The sequence below is a fragment of the Pantherophis guttatus genome, chromosome 2, assembly GCF_059756535.1.
Source record: "Pantherophis guttatus breed Tessera chromosome 2, ASM5975653v1, whole genome shotgun sequence".
Lineage (NCBI taxonomy): Eukaryota > Metazoa > Chordata > Lepidosauria > Squamata > Colubridae > Pantherophis > Pantherophis guttatus.
This window is the reverse complement of record NC_142064.1, coordinates 10,312,673-10,334,193: the sequence shown is the minus strand read 5'-3', so window position 1 is coordinate 10,334,193 and position 21,521 is coordinate 10,312,673. Positions and strand designations below refer to the sequence as shown.

The window sequence follows — 21,521 nt, the reverse complement described above, 5'->3', positions numbered from 1 at the left end:
TTTACTTAAAATTCAAAACATCAAATATATTATAATAATATGTAAAATATTAAATTACATTTTACTTTGCTGTCGTGTGTATTTTTTATTTGACTGCGCAGCTTTGATCAATTCTTTGTGTTTAAGGAATAATTCTTTAATTTCAGTACAATGTTGAGAAATATTAAAAAATATACAAAGTTCACTTCGAATTGATGGTACAAGCAGTCGGTTACGTTCGTCAGTCCACAAATTTCCCATGATGCTGAAAATTCGTTCAACATTTTGCATTTGATACCGGAATTGATGCACAGTACTGGAACAGTTTCAGTAAACTCGGAGCTGGCTCTTTCTTGAAAAAGTACGTCCACTTATCAAGGGATGAATCGCCCTGCAGATGAACATAAACTTCTTCTAAGGCAGAAATTTCATCGAAGAGAGTGTTGGGTGGAAGTTCTTCTCTCCATGGTGATAATAACCAGATGTTCATCATTTCTTCTAAAGTTGGAGGATTATTGCGATCAATTAGATTGAAACAACTTAGCATCTCATATACTGAATTGGTGAAATTATATTACTTTTCTAGGTACGCAATGGCTCTTTGATACACGTTGATGGCTTCTTTCTTGAACTTTTGCACGGCATTCTCAGGCAAATGTTTTTTACGTAAGGCAAATAAAACTTTCATTCCAAAAAACTGCTCATCGTATTTTTTGTCTCATTCTAACTTATGAAAAAAAAGACGCGATTCTCCTATCCTTATTCTCTTAGACTGTACAGCTTTAGATTACGTACCATTTCATCATAAAGCTTTTGAATAAAAAAAAAATGTCCACTGTTTTGTGAAAAAAAATAGTGAACATAATGTGGAAAAAGTGGACTGTCCGCTCAAATAGTGGACACCTGGCAAGACTATTCCCTATTATCTTTTCTAACCATCTGTATTTTTGCCCAAGGTGTTCCTCTGTTTTAACAATCCGGTTTTTTTACTAAGCTGAAATTGAGTGGCCGCTAGTAAATTATAAGGCTTTTGCACAGCGGCTCTAAATTTAACCCCCAAACACGCTTGCCGTTTGGGAATTGTTGAGGTAGCAAAAGATGGTTTATTCACCTTCAGACTGGGAGCAAAGAGAGAAAGGTAGTAAATCTTACCTCCCTTTAAGTGTTAGTGCAAGGTGATCTATGCATTCAACCAGAACATCTTTTTAAACTGTCTCAGATAATAAGGCAATTTAATTTAAATCAGCATTAGCTGTGAAATAGCTCCAGCAACACAAATATTGATAAGTGGACATGAGGGAAAAACAGCCAGGGGAACTAAGTATCTGGAGGAATGAGTGTGGCTTCCAAGTGTATATTCTCTCTCTCTCTCTCTCTCTCTCTCTCTCTCTCTCTCTCTCTCTCTCTCTCTCTCTCCCTTTTATTAGACTTTTCTTCAGATTTATGTTCTGGTGTGTTAAGGGTTAAACTTAACCCTTCTTGCTGTCCAATTCATGACTTGAGGATAACAGCCTCTGGTTAATATCCTCATAGCCCAGTGGTGAAATCCAAATTTTTTTACTACCAGTTCTGTGGGCGTGGCTTGGCAGGGGAAGGATACTGCAAAATCCCCATTCCCTCCCCATTCCAGGGGAAGGATACTGCAAAATCCCCATTCCTTCCCCACTCCTGGGGTAAGGATCAGGGGTGGGTTCTAAATTTTTTTACTACCGGTTCTGTGGGCTTGGCTTATTTTGTGGGTGTGGCTTGGAGGTCATGTGACAATTATTTAGGATTTAGCAGAGGTACTTTTAACGTGGGCGTGGCTAGCTGGTCAGAGTCATTTCTGGAAGGTCCTCGCACTTACAACCAGTCCTCGCACTTACGACCCGACTCCTTTGTTTGCTTTTAACACTGATCAGCTGCAGGACGGCCCTTTGAAGCCCCACGGCAAGAGTTTAAACAGTTTTTTTCCCTCTAGTCATCAGCTGGGACTCAGGAGGCAGCAATAGATTGGGGGTGGGACCAAATAAAAGGTAAGAATAATGTGGGTGGGTGGGAGGGGTGGGAAGGCGGGGGGGGGAGAACCGGTTCGGTGACATCATATCGTCACCGCTACCAGCTCGGCCAAACCAGACCAAACCGGGAGGAACCCACCACTGGTAAGGATATTGCAAGATCTCCGTTCCCACCCCACTCTGGGGCCAGCCAGTATTTGCCAGTTCTCCGAACTGCTCAAAATTTCCGCTACCGGTTCTCCAGAGCCTGTCAGAACCTACTGGATTTCACCACCTGCCTGAGAGGTTTTGGAAACCGTGCAGAACTGGTTTCCCATAAAGAGATGGGGGTTGACTGCGCACTCTACCAAATTTGGGATGTCTTGATTATCTCTAAGTACTAACCAAGACCAACCTTACTTAGATTTCACATCTGGCTAGATGCTACATCTTTTAAAAAAAGAAGCTGTGGAAATAAATTGACGTAGACAAATGACAAAGATGCGCACACTTTTTATTTTTTCGGGGGAACAACATTTATTTTATTTTATTTTATTTATATGCCGCCCTATCTCCGTAGGACACAACAATAAAATATCTGAATAAAAGCGTGCTAAAATACATGTTAATCCCCCCAGATGGAAGTGATTATCCTATGTTGTACTCCAACTTTTTCCAATGTGGCCAGGCTGTATCTGAGGAATTTCGGTACTTAAATCCCATGTACTTAAAAGCATCTGGTTGATGTCCTGTCAGATGACAAGCCAGGCACCAAAAGTTCTGAACAAATCTCTCTTCTCTTCCAGATTTGAAATTGGCCAAAAGGATACTTTTATCCTAGAAATTCCAGATATTGCGCCACTCAAGAAGATGCGAATAAGGACAGACGGAAGAGGATGCCGCCCTGACTGGTTTCTGGAACAGGTAGCATATCCATTCTTTAATCCTTCTACCACTGATGATGTTACCTTAAAAGTAAAGGTAAAGGTTCCCCTCGCACATATGTGCTAGTCGTTCCCGACTCTAGGGGGCGGTGCTCATCTCCATTTCAAAGCCGAAGAGCCAGCGCTGTCCGAAGACGTCTCCGTGGTCATGTGGCCGGCATGACTAAACACCAAAGGCGCACGGAACGCTGTTTCCTTCCTACCAAAGGTGGTCCCTATTTTTCTACTTGCATTTTTTACGTGCTTTCAAACTGCTCGGTTGGCAGAAGCTGGGACAAGTAACGGGAGCTCACCCCGTTACGCGGCACTAGGGATTCGAACCGCTGAACCACCGACCTTTCAATCGACAAGCTCAGCGTCTTAGCCACTGAGCCACCGCGTCCCTTATTACTATTGGATAATAAAACATCTGCAAAAAACCCCCACCCATCTTAGAGAATACCAAAGATCCCACATTCCTCCTCCTTTCACTCCACAAACCCCACTCCCTTCTAGCACTGATGATGTTACTTAGTTTGATAATGAAACATCTGTAAGAAAACCACCAACCACAGAGAGCACCAAGGACCCCACAGTCCTTCTCCTCCTCCTCCCCCTTTCTTTCCTTCTTTCTGTCAGGGTTCCAAGTAATAGATCCATTGCAAGCAAAACTCCGAGGCAGGTGAATTCCTCAAAGAATGGCTTTATTGGATATATCAGATTGGCACGTATGTTGTGGCCCCGCCCTCTGAGCCTATCCCATCGGAGGAAGAAAGCTCCGAGCATGAGGAAGAGGAGTCAGCCAGGCCTCCCTCTCCAGGCCCCTCCCCTCTGGCACTGTCTCAGGTGCTGGCCAAGGGAGAGGAGATTAGCAGGGAGACAGGTGTCTCGGATGAGAGTGAAGGAGAGACATCATTCCTGGACGCACGCCTCTGAAGGCGTGATAAATGATTGCAGCAGCTCAGGAGGCGTGCTAGGGATTAGAACTGAGTCACTGGACCACACCCCAGAGACTATATAATAGAGGGTGGTGGCCAGTGATCCCTGTGACGAACAAAAATAAACCTTGGATAGTCACTAAAGCATCGTTTGAAACTGCTGAGAGGAATATTATTTTCTGTTGGACTCTTGTACGCTGAGTATATTATCTTTCTGTTTCTGTGGAAATAAAAGCACTTGGCAGACGGTGTGTATATCGCTGCCAAGTTGGAGATAAAGACCTGGGTGTGTGCCAAGTGATTCCTTAACCCTCGGCTGGCTGTGTTTGTGTGTGTGTGTGTGGACGGGGACAGATCACAACCATGGCAGGTCTGGTGACATCACCCCTCCTTCCTCCAGCCAGGTGTGAGGACGTCCTTGGTTCCCAGGGGAAAGTATGTTATTTTGGCTACATAACACCAGCTATCTCTAGTCCCCCGCTCCCTATCCCTCGCTCCAGTGTGGCAACACTGAAGCTCCAAGATGGCTTCGGCCAGGTCAGCTTTAGGGTTGACACTTTCCTTCTTTCCTTTTTCTCCTTTCCTCCTTTCCTTCTTTCCTCCTTTCCTTCTGTCTTTCTTTTTCTTTTTCTTTCCTTCCTTCCTCTCCACATACCTCTCTCCCCTCTACCCTGGAAATGAATTTAGGGGAGGGAAGATGTCAGCGTTCCAGCGCTGGCATATGAAAAGGAGAGGAGAAGCTTGAACATTTGCCTACTTAATTCCTTTGAAGATTCTGTTTCCTCAGAGATGGGAGGAGGGGGGGACATTCTTGTGATCTGACGGAGATGGGATGAGGAGAGTGACTTGGAAGAGAGCCAATGAGATGCAGAGAATTGGGGATCGGAAAGGGAGGGATTGGGGGGCAAAAGGTCAGTGCTGACCGCGAAAGAGCCAGGGACAGATCACTATGCTCAATAAAGAGAAAATTTCCTCAAAGATCGGCAGTTTGGAAATTCATTTATTTTGAGATAGCATCGAAACCTGACAGAAGGATTACTGCTGACACCCATTTCTTTGTTGATGGTAGATTTCCATGTTCTATCTTACTGCTACTTCTACCAGCTACTGTGGGGACAAATAGGAAGAGGGACGATCGTGTACATCACTTTGAGCTCCTGTACAATAATGGGACATAAATAAGTCCATCAATGAACATAGTTGACCTAGTACCAAACTGATCTAAGCTGGAGTCAGGTCGTGTGTAAATTAAATAAGTAAATAAACAAGGACACAAAAACTTTCAGGCCTGAATTCTCCAAATCCCCCTCTTCTCAAAAGGTTATCTGTGGAATGTACATGTAAGAAAAAGAAAATGTCCTTCAGTTATTCATCTGGCAAAGATTTCCAAGACCGAGTTCATTATGAATGTGTATGCATAGATATATGTATGTATGTATGTGTAGTACGGAAGATGCTAGACTTGGATTGGGGAAACTTAGTTTCAGATGTCTGTGGAGATTCTCAGTCATCTAGGTCGACGTGGTTGTCCCAAAGGTGTTTTTTTCAAAAGGCAACTGGACTTTCTTGTTTTTTTCCTAAAGATATTTCGCTTCTCATCCAAGAAGCTTCTTCAGTTCTGACTGGATAGTGGAGGATGGAAGGATTTATATTCTTTGCAGTCCTCTGGTTGTTATTACTCCCTCTGAGAGTCATTGAGGCCACTTGGAGGTTTATCTGCATTCAGTCACGGAAACTCCCTCAGTTACTTTGAGGCCAAGTCTGTTTTGTCCCTGTCTCACACACGCACACCAGCAGTCGACCAAGAGTTAAAATAAACTTGCAGCCAATAATTTCCTTTGATAACAGAATTGGCAGCAACCCAGTAGCTGCTTGCCAAAAACTTTACTCACAAAAGGAGGTTTTCCTCCTCCATCAGATAAACCAAAATAAATTCACAAAGCCAAAGAATTGTCAAATCCAGTCCATAATAAATCCAAGGAAGGCAGATAACGAAGTTCCAGAAACACAGTATGACTTGCTAGCTGTTCAGTTTTGTCCGTCACAAAGCCTGAATGGCCACCACACCCCCTTTTATCCACTGTGGGGTGTGGTCCAGTGACTCAGCTTAATCTCTGGCACGCCTCCTTCTCTGCTGTGTGCGCTTGTCTTTCCGACGCTGGCGGGGATACAGCCAAGACTTATCTCCGTCGCTGTCTTAACTGCGGCTGCTCAGAGATGCCTGGCTCCTGGCCTATCTCTTCTCCTTCGGAAGACACCTGAGGCATTGCCAGAGAGGAGGGTCCTGGAGAGGGAGGCCTTGCCAACTCCTCTCCTTCACTTTCAGAGTCTTCTCCCTCCGATAAGACGGGCTCGGGGGTCGGAGTCACAACAAAGTCCCTCACTCTTTCACAGTGAGGGTGTTGTTGTTGTTGTGAGGAAAATGGAAGGAGGAGCCAGTATCTATGTAGCCTTGACCCAAAGGTGCATTGAAGACATTTTGCCTCTCATCCAAGAAGCTTCCTCAGTTCTGACTGGCTGGTGAGAAATGGAAGGATTTCATTCAGCTTCTTGAATGAGAAGTGAAATGTCTTCAAAGAAAAACCAAAATGTCTAGTTGCCTCTTGAAAAAAAGCATCTTTGGGACAACCATGTGCTGGATGACTGAGAATCTCCACAGACATATGCAGCTGTCAGGGTTCCAAATAACACCCCCAATGAAAGAAGACTCCGAGGTTAGAAGTTCCTCAAAGTTCCATTTTATTAGAGATGTCATATTGGCACATCTGGGAAAACCCGAATCTGAAAGCTTCCAGGTTTTCCCCACCCAAAGGAAAGTCCAAGTCCCTGCCCAGCACCCACACGTCCATCACATGGTCCCATCAATGCATCGTCCCAACTGGAGATGCCTCCCAGTCACACCACTCCAGGTGTAGGGCAGGATGTCCTTGACTCCCAGAGAAAGGAATGTTATTATGGCTAGATATCTCTCCAACTCCATACAATCCCCTCCTCCCAGTTTCCCACAGCACTAAATGTGGCAGCCCTGAAGATCCAAAGTCAAAGATGGCTTCCAGGGCTTCCAGTTCCTGAAGATAAAAAAAAATTAGACACAGACAATAGAACAATTTTCTTTTTTCTGGCTGGTGAGACAGGAAATGGATCTGTCCTGGCTCCATCTGTTATGCTGAAGATGTACGAGTGTTTTAATCACACCATCGAAGTGATCCGTGCTCCTCATTCCAGTGGGCTCCTCCTTCCGAGGCCATCTAAATATATTCCGTTTATTGTGGTTGAAGACTTGGAACAGGCATGAGAAATTTCTCTTCTCTTCTTGGCAAGGGGATGCGTTTTGATAATGTTTCCTCTTTTTTTCCCTCCCTTATCTTGGCAGAAAGGAAGACCAAGGAGGTCTGTCAAAAAGAAAAAGAAAGCCAAGTGTAACATATAATTTCCCTCAATGGACACGCTGCTATTAGGCGCTATGAGAAAAGCACGGTGGCAGTGTGCCAGGGCACCTGGTATCCATCACAAATCCACATTTTTGAGTGTGTGTGTGTGTGGAGGGGGAGTCTTCTTCAGGAAAATGTAGTTACTATGGACTTTTCAAAAGAATTGTTAGAAGAAATATCCAGGTTCTGTTCCAAGCCGGGAGAAAGGCACTGAAGACAAAATGGAGGCTGGAGGCTGATTGGAAAGAAGGTCCATTTATTGATGAAGCAGAACCATCAAGCACATGTGATTCTGAGCAGTTGACCACATGGAGTTGAGAGTGAGGGATTTTTATACTTCTCTTGGGCTTTGAACTTGAGCTTCCTGTTCCTGTGTAAGAATATGTTTTCTATTGGTTGTTGTCAGACTCCCATAGTGCCATGTACAAATCGTAGGAGTTTGTCTGAGCTAGGTTTGGTTGAAGTTTGGTCTGATGCAATGAAGGGGCTTGTTGGGCAATTCCTGTTGTGGCTGAGGGCTAACCCTACCTTTGCTGCAGGGGATTTTTTGCCTATGAATAGAACTACCTAGATCTCAACAAGCTCTTTATCTCTTAAGAGCTGACATCTGCTATTAAGAAAGGTGGGGTCTGCTTTCTCCCTCTAAAAAAACATGTTTCTTAATTTCTCATCCAGGGAAATACAATATTCTGTTTTTTAAATATTTCTCAAAATATTTCATTCTTCTAGGAGAGGGGTGGGTGCTAACTTTCTACAGAATGTTCCATATTTGGTGGTGGTAGATGTCCAAAGCAGTTTTGAATGTCTGCAATTCTTGAAAGGATAATTTAAACTCAGTTCATTTGCACTTTTGTTAACCAATCATTTTTCTTTTAGAACTGCATTTACGCAGACAGGAAAATGCATGCATACACACAATCTATCTCTCTCTCTCTCTCTCTCTCTCTCTCACACACACACACACACACACACACAAAACCCCACCCGCTTTCTCTTCCATTTTGAGGTGCCCGGTACCTACATGTAGACCTCAACTTACAACAGTTTCATTTAAGCGTCTGTGGAGATTCTCAGCCATCCAGGTCATGATTGTCCCAAAGGTGCTTTTTCAAAACGCAACTGGACTTCCTTGATTTTTCCTTGAAGACATTGCACTTCTCATCCAAGAAGCTTCTTCCGCTCGGACTGGATGGTGGGGAATTGCACACCATCCAGTCAGAGCTGAAGAAGCTGCTTGGATGAGAAGCGCAATGTCTTCAAAGAAAAACCAGAAAGTCTAGTTGCCTTTTCAAAAAGCACCTTTGTCAAAAAAGCAACTGAACATTGTTTTTCCTTGAAGATGTTTTGCTTCTCATCCAAGAAGCTTCTGTTGTGACCTAGGCTTCTTGAGTCATTAAAACACACGAGTAGTCCCCAAAACCTCTTTTATTGCAACAGCTGTGAATTATGTTCATTCACAGCTGAGTCCCAATTAGTTGCAAAAAGTCCTTCAGGAGAAGTCCTTCGGGATAATCACCAACCTTTATCTCCCTTGACACACTGCCAAAGACCTACTTGGCAAAGCCACACGGAGTCCAGAATCAAACAGAGATGCCGACTGGGAACAGAATTAACAATGTTGCTTTCCTGCAAAGGGCCCACGTGTCTTTGCTCCTCTTTTAAGCCTTATGGGAGAGGCCAATCACCTCCAGGCCTTACTCCTGAGTCGTCCCTTTAGTTTTAACTGTTCTTGCCTTCTGGCAGCTCTGCGCATGCACGCACTAGGAACAGGCTCCTCCTGTTCCTCTGCCTCTCTGATATCCGACTCTGGAGGCTCCGGAGTCCGCGCATAACTCCCAGATGGCCCTGGCCCCATCTTTGCCTCCGATGCAGAGCCCTCGTCTGAGCCTTCCCCTGACTCCAGGACTGACCCATGGTCCTCCCCAACCTCCTCACTGTCCGACTCCGCTGACAGCTCCACAGGCTCCTGGCGGACCACAACAGCTTCTTCAATTTTGATTGATCTTCAGAAGCTTCTTGAATGACTGAAGAAGCTTCTTGAATGAGAAGCGAAACGTCTTCAAGGACAAACACAGGAAGTCCAATTGCCTTTTGAAAAAAAGCACCTTCGGGACAACAGTTCATTTAGTGACTATTCAAAATTACAATGGCGCTGAAAAAAAGTGAATTATGACCGTTTTTCACACTTATGACCGTTGCAGCATCCCCATGGTCACGTGAATAAAATTCAGATGCTTGGCCACTGACTCATATTTATGACGGTTGCAATGTCCCATGGTCATGTGATCTCTTTTGCGGCCTTCTGACAAGCAAAGGCAATGGGGAAGCCAGATTCATTTAACAACCGTTTCTAACTTAACAACTTGCAGTGATTCACTTAACACCTGTAGCAAAAAAAAAAAAAAAAATGGGGCAAAACTCACTTAGCTAGTGTCTCGCTTAGCCACATAAATTTTGGGCTCAATTGTGGTCGTAAGTGGAGGATTACCTGTATTGAAAACTCTCTTGGCCGTTGTTTTTTACCCATCGTAAATGCAGTGAAGATACAGAGCTGTCCAAGAAACGAATGCATGAATGAAAAGAATCTCTTTTCCAGCTGGGCTCTGTGTGCAGATCAGTATTAAGCAATTTTGTTTGGAAATCTTAGTTTTCCTAAACTGTAATCCTCTAATCGTATGAAGAATGCCAGCGAGGTGCCAATAACTCAATGGATCTATCTTACATGTTTTTCCTTGGAAGAAATATGGAAGTATTTGTTTATGTTCTTCTGAAGTTTCCTTTTCTGAGTTCACCATATCCAGTGGTGGGATTCAATTTTTTTTTACTACCGGTTCTGTGGGCGTGGCTTGGTGGGCACGGCATGGTGGGCGTGGCAGGGGAAGGATACTGTAAAATCTCCATTCCCTCCCGATCAGCTGGGACTCGGGAGGCAGAGAATAGATGGGGGCGGGGCCAGTCAGAATTTTTACTACCGAACTACTCAAAATTTCCACTACTGGTTCTCCAGAACTGGTCAGAACCTGCTGAAACCCACCTCTGATATATTGGAATATTCTAGTGGTCTTTAATGCAACATTTGAGAAAAAGATCTTTCTGAGGGATGACTTTGCCCTCATTTAACTTTCCCAGAGAAACTTTTGCATCCTTTCTTTCCTAACACTTTAAAGAGAACCAAACAGAAACATGTTGGTTGAAAAGGAAAGATTTGCAGAATTGAAAACATTCCCCCCTCTCTCTCCCTCCCTCCCTCCCTCCCTCCCTCCTTCTCTCTCTCCCTCCCTCCCTCCCTCCTTCGCTCTCTCTCTCTCTCCCTCCGTCCCTCCTCCTTCTTCTTCTTCTCTCTCTCTCTCTCCCTCCCTCCCTCCTTCTCTGTCTCCCTCCCTCCCTCCTCCTCCTCCTCCTTCTTCTTCTCTCTCTCTCCCTCCCTCCTCCTCCTCCTCCTCCTTCTTCTCTCTTTCTCTCTCTCTCTCCCTCCCTCCCTCCTTCTCTCTCTCCCTCCCTCCCTCCTCCTCCTCCTCCTCCTTCTTCTCTTTCTCTCTCTCTCTCCCTCCCTCCCTCCCTCCTTCGCTCTCTCTCTCTCTCCCTCCGTCCCTCCTCCTTCTTCTTCTTCTCTCTCTCTCTCCCTCCCTCCCTCCTTCTCTGTCTCCCTCCCTCCCTCCTCCTCCTCCTCCTCCTTCTTCTCTCTCTCTCCCTCCCTCCTCCTCCTCCTTCTTCTCTCTCTCTCTCTCTCTCCCTCCCTCCCTCCTTCTCTCTCTCCCTCCCTCCCTCCTCCTCCTCCTCCTCCTCCTTCTTCTTCTCTCTCTCTCTCTCCCTCCTCCTCCTCCTCCTTCTTCTCTCTCTCCCTCCCTCCCTCCCTCCTTCCTTCTCTCTCTCTCCCTCCCTCCCTCCTCCTCCTCCTCCTTCTTCTTCTCTCTCTCTCTCTCCCTCCCTCCCTCCCTCCTTCTCTCTCTCCCTCCCTCCCTCCCTCCCTCCTCCTCCTTCTTCTTCTCTCTCTCTCTCTCCCTCCCTCCCTCCTTCTCCTCCTCCTTCTTCTTCTCTCTCTCTCTCTCCCTCCCTCCCTCCTTCTCTGTCTCCCTCCCTCCCTCCTCCTCCTCCTCCTCCTTCTTCTTCTCTCTCTCTCTCCTTCCCTCCTCCTCCTCCTCCTTCTTCTCTCTCTCTCTCTCTCCCTCCCTCCCTCCTTCTCTCTCTCCCTCCTCCTCCTCCTCCTCCTTCTTCTTCTTCTCTCTCTCTCTCTCCCTCCCTCCCTCCTTCCTTCTCTCTCTCCCTCCCTCCCTCCCTCCCTCCCTCCTCCTCCTCCTCCTTCCTCTCTCTCTCTCTCTCTCCCTCCCTCCTCCTCCTCCTCCTTCTTCTCTCTCTCTCTCTCTCTCCCTCCCTCCCTCCCTCCTTCTCTCTCTCTCTCCCTCCTTCCCTCCTCCTCCTCCTCCTTCTTCTTCTCTCTCTCTCCCTCCCTCCCTCCCTCCTTCTCTCTCCCTCCCTCCCTCCTCCTCCTCCTCCTTCTTCTTCTCTCTCTCTCTCTCTCTCTCCCTCCCTTCCTCCCTCCTTCTCTCTCTCTCTCCCTCCCTCCCTCCCTCCTTCTCTCTCTCCCTCCCTCCCTTCCTCCTCCTCCTCCTCCTCCTCCTCCTCCTCCTCCTCCTCCTCCTCCTCCTCCTCCTCCTCCTCCTTCTCTTTCTCTCTCTCTCTCATCTGGAAATGTCTGTGCAGGAGCTCACTTAAATTATATCTGATTCACTGAGATCAATAAAAAGAGGGAAAGGAAGAAATCTGGAGACAGTTGCAGAAGGTAGAAAGGAAAAGTAATCAGCCCTTCTGTCTCTTCCATTTTAAGTCCAGTGGTGCCAGCCTGATATGATAGAATAACAGTTAGAAGCAGGTTGGGTTCCATTTACCTTTACTACCAGTTCGCAGCGGGATCGCCCGCGCGTGCTTGCTTTGTTCGTGTGCGCCCGTTCTTCTGCATATGCGCAAATCACCAATGATGACATCGTGCCGGGTGGGCGGAGCCTCCCGCCGGTTTTACTACCGGTTCTATAGAACTGGACAGAACCGGGAGCAACCCACCACTGGTTAGAAGGGACCTTGGAGGTCTTCTAGTCCAAACTTGATTTCATAGAGGGCCACATCAGAGTTGTGTTTCACCTGGGGGCCTGATGTGGCCAGGATGGGCATGTCCAGGGTGGGCACAGCCAGGGTGGGCATGGCCACCTTGGCATCACTCATTGAAGCTCTGTTTTCGGCTGTGATGGCCTCCGAAAATGGAGCCTCCCCGAGCTCTGCTTTCATTGGCAGAGCGCTGCAGGAGGCCGTCGCAGCCAAAAACAGAGCCTAGGAGGCCCATGCGCAGCCCTCCCAAGCTCTGTTTTTACTGGCAGAGGCAACGCAGGCCGGTCCTTCGCTGTTGCCACGGCAGCCCCGCTGCCCAGATCTAAGCACCCCGTGGGCCAGATCTGACCCCTGACCTTGAGTTTGACACTCCTGTTCTAGTCCAACCCCCTGCTCAAGCAGAAAACTCTATAAGATTTCAGACAAATGGTTGTCCAATCTCTTCTTGAAAACCTCCATTGATGGAGCACCCACAACTTTTGGAGGCAAGCTGTTCCACTGGGTCATTGTTCTAACTCTCAGGAAATTTCTCCTTAGTTCTAGGTTGCTTCTGTTCTTGATTAGTTTCCATCCATTCCTTCTTGTCTTGCCTTCTAGTGCTTCGGAGAATATGTTAACCCCCTCTTCTCTGTGACATCCCCTCAAATATAGAAGATGATGCAATATATAGCACTTAGACTTATATACCGCTTCACAGTGCTTTTACAGCCCTCTCTAAGCGGTTGACAGAGTCAGCTTATTGCCCCCAACAACCTGGGTCCTCATTTTACCGATCTCAGAAGGATGGAAGGCTGAGTCAACCTTGAGCCTGGTGAGATTTGAACTGTCAAATTCCAGGCAGCCGGCAGTCAGCAGGAGCAGCCTGCAGTACTGCATTCTAACCACTGCGCCACCATGGCTCATACTTGTTTTATCCATCTGACCTTTAAATATCCGATGTCAACTTGCAAAGCTTTCAAATTACCATGAGCAGGAGGGAGGGAGAACTGAAGTGAATGCCATCTTTCGGAAACTTGACATCCTGACTTTCAAAGACCCCCTTGAGAGGGACACAGATACCAGAAGAGTAAGGAGAACACAGCTAGTACTGCTGCAGAGATATCTTCTAATTGTAAAATCGTGAGGGTTCTTGTGCAGCTAGATACCATTTCATATGAAGTTCTTGTCATCTAGGACAAAGGGAAGTGAGAACATTATTATCTTAAGCAGGTTGGAACTGGAAGGCCAGAAAGGACTGCATTTTATCAACAGGAGGGAGAACTTAAGTGAAGTCTTGATTTTGGGCCTTAAGAATACAGGTAGTCCTCGACTTAGAACTACGCCGACTTTGGTCTGACCTAAGCATAGTACATAAAATTATCTGCCACAATGTCCTACCTGTCAATGACTACTTCAGCTTCAACCACAACAATACACGAGCAAATAATAGATACAAACTCAAGGTAAACCGCTCCAAACTCGATTGCAGAAAATATGACTTCAGTAACAGAGTGGTCAATGCCTGGAATGCACTACCTGATTCTGTAGTTTCTTCCCCAAATCCCCAAAACTTTAACCTTAAACTGACTGAAGGGAAACAATAATAAGGATATAATAAATAATACTAGAATATGATATACTGGTATACTAGATTCTGTAACCATTAGGTTCCTGTAATACATATATGCCTTTGTATTTGTATCACATATATTATGCCTTTATATTTGTATCTCCTGTAACAAACATTCTGTTTGTTACAGGAAATACAATAATATTCTGTAATATAATATTCTGTTATTAGGCCTCTGTAATGTATCTGGTATTTGTCAAACATATGTCCCTGCCATTTGACCTGAACTCATATCAATCTTTTTTCTGTGCTATCTAAAAGCATGGTACGTATCTTAGTTGAAACTACAGCCATCAACAAAGGGATAATTTACACCTCAGCCCTAATTTATGTTTGATCTGGATAAATTCCTGTGTTCCAGAGCCAAGGGGCTAAGTGGCCAATTGAGTAAACAAAGAAATGCTTAAGATAAAACTAATTGGGAAGTTTCTATTCCCCCTTGCAGGGCAACAAGGAATACACAAACCTAAATTAGGAGGCCAGAATTGGGTACTAAGCTGACGTCTCTGAGGGTATAAAAGGACGCCATACCTTCCCCAAGGGGTGGCTATCTCCTCGCATGTATTGTATCTGTATGTTCTGGATATAGTTCCACCCAGTATTTTGTTTTTGGCCATAAATAAAATCTGCTTTTTTTGCAAGCCTCGTCTTGAGTCTCTCTCTTTGGCATTCTGGTGACTCAAGGGTATTTTGGGACCTTACATAACTACTGTTGACCACACCCCATTCCTAAGAGGTCTGTAAGGGGCGTGCATAAGTGTACCTGCGTGCCTATTCCTTTTTACTCTTACTCTTTTCATGTATTCAAATTATGTTTATACCTTTACCTGTTATCTTATATATGTTTGACAAATAAACCACAAAGGTCGTGTTTGGGAGCCGGCTCAGAACAGCAACGGGCCACTGGTTCCTCATCCATGACCTATACCTGTGATGGCGAACCTATGGTATGGGTGCCACAGGTGGCACGCGGAGCCATATCTGAGGGCACATGAGCGTTGCCCTAGCTCAGCTCCAGCACACATGTGCCTGCCGGCCAGCTGATTTTCGGGCCTTCCGGGCCCACCGGAAGTCGGGAAATGGGCTGTTTCTGGCCTCCAGAGAGCCTCCAGGGGAGTTGAGGAAGGCTGTTTTTGCCCTCCCCAGGCTCCTAGAAAGTCTCTGGAGCCTGGGGAGAGTGAAAAACGGGCCCACTGTGCCATCACATGCCAAAAGCGGGGGGAGTGTGGGGGAAGCGTGCGCACGGGCGCGGGAGGGCAGGGCATGAATGGGCATTGAATTATGGATGTGGGCACGCACACGCACGATCCCTCTGCTCTCCCCCCACTTTTGGCACGCGACAGCAAAAAGGTTCACCATCACTGACCTATACCCATGAGATTCTGGAGTACGACAGCTCCTCCCAAACCAATGAAAATACCCACACTCCAAATCGTATCTCGGTAGGTTTCGAAAGCGTAGCGTGAAAACTGATCTGGCCTCACATCAATTCCGAGTGGGGGCACATCAGAACATAGACACAGGGACGTCATTGTGGGGGTAGTGCACAGATGGTGCACAACCAGTACTAAGTAAAGATAGGGAAGCCAATTAAAGCTTCGGCCTGATCATTCTGGTTGCTAGGCAGATGTCAGCACTTCAAGCTGCATTTACTCTAGTGCTGACATAAGAAGGAGAAGCGGAGGCGTCTGGAAAGGGATGTTTGACTTTTCACCTACTTATTTTCCCTGGAGATAATATCCCCTAGGAGATGGGATGGGAGGGGGGAAATTCCTTTGAGCTGGAGCAGTAGATTAGGGGTAGAGTGACTTGGAAGATGGCCAATGAGTGCAGAGGAGTGGGGAAAGGAAAGGGAGGGTTTTGGGTCAGGAAGTCAGTGTTGGCTACAATGGAGTCGGAGTTAGAATGTCGTGCTTAATAAATGGGAGTTTTTCATCAAAGACTTTGTTTGAAATGCAATTTATTTGAGACGACCTCGAAACCTGACAGCAGATACATGAAACACCAATCTGAGCTTTCCTGGTTTCAGGTCCATGACAATACAGGTAGTCCTCGATTTACGACCACAATTGAGCCCAAAATTTCCAACAAGACGGTTGTTAAGTGAATTTAACCCCATTTTACAGCCTTGCTTGCCACGGTTGTTAAGGGAATCTGGCTTCCTCGTTGACTTTGCTTGTGAGAAGGTCGCAAAAAGTGATCTCGTGATCCCAGGAAGCTGCAACCGTCATAAATACATGCCAGTTGACAAGCATCTGAATTTTGATCACATGACCATGGGGATGTTGCAAAGGTCGTAAGTGTGAAAAATGGTCATAAGTCACTGCTTTCAGTGTAACTTTGAACGTTCACTAAATGAATGGTTGTTAAGTTGAGGAGTACCTGTATCCTCATTTTCTTAGAGAGTACTTCCTTGCCACAAAACAGAACAGAAGAGAATAACAGAGTGGGAAGGGAACTTGGAGGTCTTCTAGTCCAACCCCCTGCTTAGGCAGGAAACCCTACACCACTTCAGACAAATGGTCATCCAACATCTTCTTAAAAACTTCCAGTGTTGGAGCAGTCACAACTTCAGGAGGCAAGTTGTTCCACTGATTAATTGTTCTCACTGTCAGGAAATTTCTCCTTAGTTCTAAGTTGCTTCTCTCCATGATTAGTTTCCACCCATTGCTTCTTGTCCTGCCTTCAGGTGCTTTGGAGAATAGCTTGACTCCCTCTTCTTTGTGGCAGCCCCTGAGATATTGGAAGACTGCTATCCTGTCTCCCCTAGTCCTTCTTTTCATTAAACTAGACATACCCAGTTCCTGCAACCGTTCTTCATATGTTTTAGCCTCCATCTTGCTTTATTATCTTGGTTACGTAGTTTCGTCTGCAGCCTGAATTCATTCGCTTTGGTGGGTTTTTCCCTAGGTGACAATGAAGAATTTGTCCACTCAAGAGGTTGCCACGTTTACCTACAGCGACTGGCTCTCCAAGCAGTGGGGGGACAACCTGACCCTCGAGTGTGAGCTTGCAGCGATGATCAACGACGAGCTGATGATGGAAGACACCACGTATGTTATTCAGGTGAAAACCAGCAATATCGGAGGTGCGTTCATATTGAAAATACCCGGGAACTCAAGACTCTCGTCCACAATTCTGTTGCCACTGCAGGTTACAGGTAGTCCTCGATTTACAGGACATCTGGTTCTGCCAGATGTGCAAAGTCCAAGGGGAAGCCAGTGTCACTTAACAACCATGTGAATTAACAACTGCAGTGTTTCACTTAACAACTGTAGCAAGAAAGGTCGTAAAATAGGGCAAAACTCCTGTCTCACTTAAAAACAGAAATTTTGGACTCAGTTGTGGTCATCAGTCAAGGACTACCTGTGTATTAGCTTTTAGAAGCAAAATCAGCATGATCTTTGGAAAATGCAAACAGCCCTTGAGAAATTTATCAAAATGCTTTGGGGGCACCTTAGGTTTTATTCCAAGTGTTCTAATTTTGTTTTAGACAAAACCAGATATAAAACTGAGGATATATAAGAATAAAGAATAAGAATAATTTTATTTCTATACCGTCCTTCTCCCGAAGGACTCAGGGCGGTGTACAGCCTATTAAAAGCACAAGACAAACATCAATTAAAATAATTTAAAATTATTAAATAATTTGGCTCAATTTAAAACCCAAGCTTTGGAGGAGATCTCAGTACCTGAGAGAGATTGAAATTCTTCAGGGATTTTTCTCTTAAATCCTCTGGATGGGTTGGAGGATATTTTTTGCTCCAGCTCAAGTTGAAATATTGGCAGATATTAATCTCAAATATTGACAGTGCTTATCAAATGATATAAAAATTGAAAGTGGCTGAAAAGGCCGAGATTCTCTCCTCAAGCATTAAATCCCCTCTTCTTCCTTGGGCTATAGTTACTTTCAGCAAATGCATTTATAATGTTCCAGTTTTAGTTTAATTTTGTGCCTTTATAACATTCCAGTTAAAATTACTTTAATTTTAGATCCTGTAAGAATCCAGAAAGTTGTTTCATTTGTTGCTTAATTAACCATGTTCTGCAAACGCAGCTTTTAACTCCATTCATTCCTGATGCTTACTTAAGTTAAGCTGTTGTTTTCTTAGCTGTACCCTTCCTGCCCTATTTCTCAGCTCCTCAGAAACAAATGATCGGCTATTTCTGGAAATAGGAATGGGGACTTCATAATAATTTATGAAACTGTACAGTGGGATTTTGCAGTGGGGGAGAGGAGGAGGAGGGCGAGGAAGAAGAGGTGGAGGAGAAAAGGAGGAAGAGGAGGAGGAGGAGGAGGAGGAGGAGGAGGAGGAGGAGAAGGAGGAGGAGGAGAAGAAGAAGAAGAAGAAGAAGAAGAAGAAGAAGAAGAAGAAGAAGAAGAAGAAGAAGAAGAAGAAGAAGAAGAAGAAGAAGAAGAAGAAGAAGAAGAAGAAGAAGAGAAGGAGGAGGAGGAGGGGGAGGAGGAGGAGGGGGGAAGGGGAGGAGGAGGAGGAGAACAAGAACAAGAAGAGGAGGAGGAGGAGGAGGAAGAGAAGAAGAGGAGGAGGAGGAGAAGAACAACAAGAACAACAAGAACAGAAGGAGGAGGAGGAAAAGGAGGAGAAGAGGAGGAGGAGGAGGAGATTTACATTCATAAACCATAATTCTGGTTGGATGGACCTGTAATGGCAGAGGATAGATGATTGCTATCATCCTTTATATCTGTAAAGCTGCTCCAGGGATGTTGCTGAGCAGCAGGGAAAAAAATCAATAGGAAGATAACTTAATTGTGATCTGCCGCCTTTGGACAGCAGCTTTTTCAGTTTCACCTCTGCTGAAGCTAATAGACTGGACAGATCTTGAACCAGGAGGAAAACTGCTGTCCGGTCTAAATTCACATGTAGCTAGCAAGGCCCTCAATATCTGTTTCATGTAGGGTTGGCTGGGGAATCTTCTTCTCTTACGGAGACTTACTTGTCCAATCTACTGCTGAAATGGACAGAGTTGCCTTCAACATTACTTAACAGACAAGAATTACATCGACAGTCCACCATGGGCAACTAGACGGTGCTTAAAACCTTTGTGGATTCTACATTAAATGAGAATCCCATCCTATTTATTTCTATCTATTGACTTGCAGCTCCCTCATCCAGCATGAACAGCTTCTGATGCCCCAAAGATGCTTTTCCAAAAGGCAACTGGACTTTCTTGGGGGGTTTTTTCCCCCTTTGAAAAGGTTTCACTTCTCATTCCAAGAAGCTTCATTTCAAGCGGGGGGGGGGACCCTAAGAACTTCCAGTTACTATTCAATCTAGGTATACCTAGATTGAACAGCCAAGAAGCAGATGCAGACAGAGATAAAGATCCAAGAGAGGAATATGGGAGGCAAGCCAAAAAAAAAAAAAAAAAAGCATAGCAATTGAAGTATTGAAGCGGGCAAGAGACGATGGATAGATGATTTCTCTTTTTTGCTGTTCTGATTTCCTTTTCCTTTTCTCTCTCTTTCTTTCCTTTTTTTCAGGTAGGTGGCATGACTAGAAGTTAGGTAAGATAGAAAGAAAATGTCCATTACATGACATGATTAAAAGGTAGAATAAGAGATAGAAATTAGAGAAGGGGGAATATTAGTGTATACACTTTTATATAATAAAATGAAAGCCGTAACAAGGGAAAGCATGGAATAATTGAATAATGACAGACTGCAACTTAATATAAATGTGTATCATCATTAGAAATATATTGAAGTTGACTGAATGTAATAACTATGATTAATTCTACTAGTTTTATTTGTATTAGAATGTATATTTATTATTACATTTATATATTTATTATGTATATATTAGAATGTATATTAGACAAACTAGTTACTGAGTCTGCATTACTATTAATCTTCTCATTGTTCCTATCACCCATCTCCTCCCACTTATGACTGCATGACTGTAACCTTGTTGCTGGTATCCTTAAGATTTATAAAGACTGTTTTCCTATGACTATCATTAAGTGTTGTACCTTATGATTCTTGATGAATGTATCTTTTCTTTTATGTACACTAAGAGTGTATGCACCAAAGACAAATTCCTTGTGTGTCCAATCACACTTGGCCAATAAAGAATTCTAATTCAATTCAATTCAATTCAATTCAATTCAATTCAATTCAATTCAATTCTATTCTATTCTATTCTATTCTATTCTATTCTATTCTACTCTACTCTACTCTACTCTACTCTACTCTACTCTACTCTACTCTACTCTACTCTACTCTACTCTATTCTATTCTATGACACCCAGTGCCACACTGTTCACACATTGATATGCTTGTTAAAAAATAAAAAAATAAATAAATAAACTTTTTTAAAAAAAGAACTTCCAGTTGTCTTTTGAAAAAGCATCTCTGGGACCACCTGGATGATGGAGAAGCTCCATAGATTTCTTCTGATAGCCGTTTCCCTCACTGCTTCCCTGCAGGTGCTGGAACCGATGCCAATGTGTCCATGATTATTTGGGGCGAGAACGGGGACAGTGGAATCTTGGCTTTGAAGGAATCGAACAAGTCCAACAAGTTTGAAAAGAACCAGCTGGATGTTTTCTATTTTCCTGACATCTTCAGTCTCGGGGATCTCTGCAAAGTGCGTATCTGGCACGACAACAAAGGTAAAGTCCGCAGTTAGGGTTCAATTTTTTTAAAAAAATTGATTTATATTAATTTTAAGGGACAGCCTCTCAAAGCCTTGAGTTGTAGACCTGTCAGTCACTGAACACTGAAGCAGCACTGAGTGACAGCTGTCTACCATCTGACTGAAGACTTTGCATGAAAAGTTGGCCAACACTTCTCTTGGGAATAGATTCTACCATCCAGCTCCTCATACCGTAACCCAATTTTTTCCTAATATTCAGTTGAAACCTCTTTCTTGTAATCAGTGGTGGGCTACAACCAGGGATGAAATCCAGCAGGTTCTGACAGGTTCTGGAGAACTGGTAGCGGAAATTTTGAGCTGTTTGGAGAACTGGTAGCAGAAATTTTGAGTACTTCAGAGAACTGGTAGCAGAAATTTTGAGTAGTTCAGAGAACCGGTAGTGGAAATTTTGAGTAGTTCAGAGAACCGGTAGTGGAAATTTTGAGTAGTTCAGAGAACTGGTAGCAGAAATTTTGAGTAGTTCAGAGAACCAGTAGTGGAAATTTTGAGCAGTTCAGAGAACCAGTAGCGGAAATTTTGAGCAGTTTGGAGAACTGGTAGTGGAAATTTTGAGTAGTTCAGAGAACTGGTAGCAGAAATTTTGAGTAGTTCAGAGAACCAGTAGTGGAAATTTTGAGCAGTTCAGAGAACCAGTAGCGGAAATTTTGAGCAGTTCAGAGAACCGGTAGTGGAAATTTTGAGTAGTTCAGAGAACCAGTAGCGGAAATTTTGAGCAGTTCAGAGAACCAGTAGTGGAAATTTTGAGCAGTTTGGAGAACCGGTAGTGGAAATTTTGAATAGTTCAGAGAACCGGCAAATACCACCTCTGGCTGGCCCCAGAGTGGGGAGGGAATGGGGATTTTGCCGTATCCTTCCCCTGGAGTGGGATGGGAATGAAGATTTTACAGT

General features: G+C 44.6%; 1 protein-coding gene across 1 annotated transcript in view; it reads left to right on the top strand.

Annotated features, from left to right (window-relative positions):
- Window positions 1–21,521, top strand: part of LOXHD1 (lipoxygenase homology PLAT domains 1) — a 257,303-nt gene that overhangs the window by 218,099 nt on the left and 17,683 nt on the right. The window contains exons 36-38 of the mRNA XM_087885022.1: window positions 2,762–2,879; window positions 16,867–17,044; window positions 20,404–20,589. Of these exons, the coding sequence (XP_087741148.1) occupies window positions 2,762–2,879; window positions 16,867–17,044; window positions 20,404–20,589 (482 nt within the window). The remainder of the gene's footprint in view (window positions 1–2,761; window positions 2,880–16,866; window positions 17,045–20,403; window positions 20,590–21,521) is intronic.